Source organism: Prunus avium, chromosome 1 (genome assembly GCF_965620075.1).
Source record: "Prunus avium chromosome 1, drPruAviu1.hap1.1, whole genome shotgun sequence".
Lineage (NCBI taxonomy): Eukaryota > Viridiplantae > Streptophyta > Magnoliopsida > Rosales > Rosaceae > Prunus > Prunus avium.
Window position 1 is genome coordinate 8,443,517 of NC_142284.1, and position 1,780 is coordinate 8,445,296.

At 45.9% G+C, this 1,780-nt stretch overlaps 1 protein-coding gene across 1 annotated transcript; it reads left to right on the plus strand.

Annotated features, from left to right (window-relative positions):
* Window positions 1-215: 215 nt before the first annotated feature.
* Window positions 216-1,780, plus strand: LOC110763904 (GDP-L-fucose synthase 1). The gene is made up of 2 exons (XM_021966802.2): window positions 216-446; window positions 650-1,780. The coding sequence occupies exons 1-2, from the start codon at window positions 428-430 to the stop codon at window positions 1,603-1,605; spliced, it is 975 nt and encodes a 324-aa protein (XP_021822494.2). The 5' UTR covers window positions 216-427; the 3' UTR covers window positions 1,606-1,780.

Genomic DNA, 1,780 nt, shown 5'->3' on the forward strand with positions numbered 1-1,780 from the left:
TTCCTAATAATTAAAAGTATTTTATGAATAATTGTGGGTGGAAAGATAGAATTGTTGTTTTTCAAATTTACATGGTGAGCGGGAAAATAGGACAGAAATTAGAAATAGGAGCACTCATTCTAAATTGTTAGTAGGACAAAATGATCATGAAAAATATGCATTTTTTGTTGCCTTAGTTTCCAAGGTAAAATGAAATTTCCCCCTATTTTGTCCGTGTACCAACGAGGCAACCATCTCATCTCCTATGAAATTTCCCAAACCCAATTTCCCATCAACCAAGCGGCCCTTCATAACAATCTCACAAATAAAATAGGAAACAATAAAGTTGGGATCAGTTCACTTTTCTTCTACGACGTCGGCCTAGTTCTCTGTTAGGTAGCGTTTTCTTCCAGAGTTGCTGCAGTACTGAGGCAATACATCTCACAATATGAGTGGCGCCATTAACGGTACTCTCTCTCTCTCTCTCTCTCTCTCTCTCTCTCTCTCTCTCCTAGCATTCTGTTTGGTCGCTGAGAAAAACTAATCTAATACACTTGAACAAATTTATTTCTTCCCATGCGCATTTTCTCAGCAGCCAAACAAACTAAACACACTTCAATCAAATTTCCGTACTGCAAACTGCAATATCTCTTTCTCCTTCTCTCTGCAGATGCCACCTCGCCTTCCGCCCTCTCTGACAAATCGGCGAAGATCTTCGTCGCCGGTCACCGCGGACTTGTCGGCTCCGCCATCGTCCGCAAGCTCCAAGCCCTAGGGTTCACCAACCTCGTCCTCCGCGGCCATGCCGAGCTGGACCTCACTCGCCAAAACGACGTCGAGTCCTTCTTCACAGTCGAAAAGCCCCAATTCGTCATCCTCGCCGCGGCAAAAGTTGGCGGCATTCACGCCAACAACACATACCCGGCAGATTTCATCGCCGTCAATCTCCAGATCCAGACCAATGTGATCGACGCCTCGTACCGATTCGGAGTGAAGAAGCTCTTGTTTCTCGGCTCCTCTTGTATTTACCCCAAGTTCGCTCCACAGCCTATCCCCGAAAGCGCATTGTTAACGGGCCCTCTGGAGCCCACAAATGAGTGGTATGCGATTGCCAAGATCGCCGGGATCAAGATGTGCCAGGCTTACCGGATTCAGTACAATTGGGATGCGATTTCGGGGATGCCCACCAATTTGTATGGGCCACATGACAACTTTCACCCCGAGAATTCCCATGTTTTGCCGGCATTGATGAGGCGGTTTCACGAGGCAAAGGTAAAGGGTGCGAAGGAGGTGGTGGTGTGGGGGTCTGGAAGCCCCTTGAGGGAGTTTTTGCACGTTGACGACTTAGCGGATGGGGTTGTGTTCTTGATGGAGAATTATGGTGGGCTAGAGCATGTCAATGTGGGTAGTGGCAAGGAGGTGACTATCAAGGAGTTGGCTGAGTTGGTGAAGGAAGTGGTTGGGTTTGAGGGTGAGCTTGTTTGGGACTCTTCCAAGCCTGATGGAACTCCGAGGAAGCTCATGGATAGCTCAAAGCTGGCGGGGTTGGGTTGGACCCCAAAGATCTCTCTCAAGGATGGTCTAGTTGATACCTATAAGTGGTACTTGGAGAATGTCAAGCAATGATAATGCAGGTGATTGCATTGGTTGTGATTTTTTTATTTATCATGCACTATTAGTTCTTGTTATGTCATCATCCTGAACTTGTTATTGTTGTTACATTAACATCAGGAGCCTACTTGGATGTTCATTATGTATCATTTATGTGGAATAAATTATCTGTGAATTTGTTGTTTTAGAA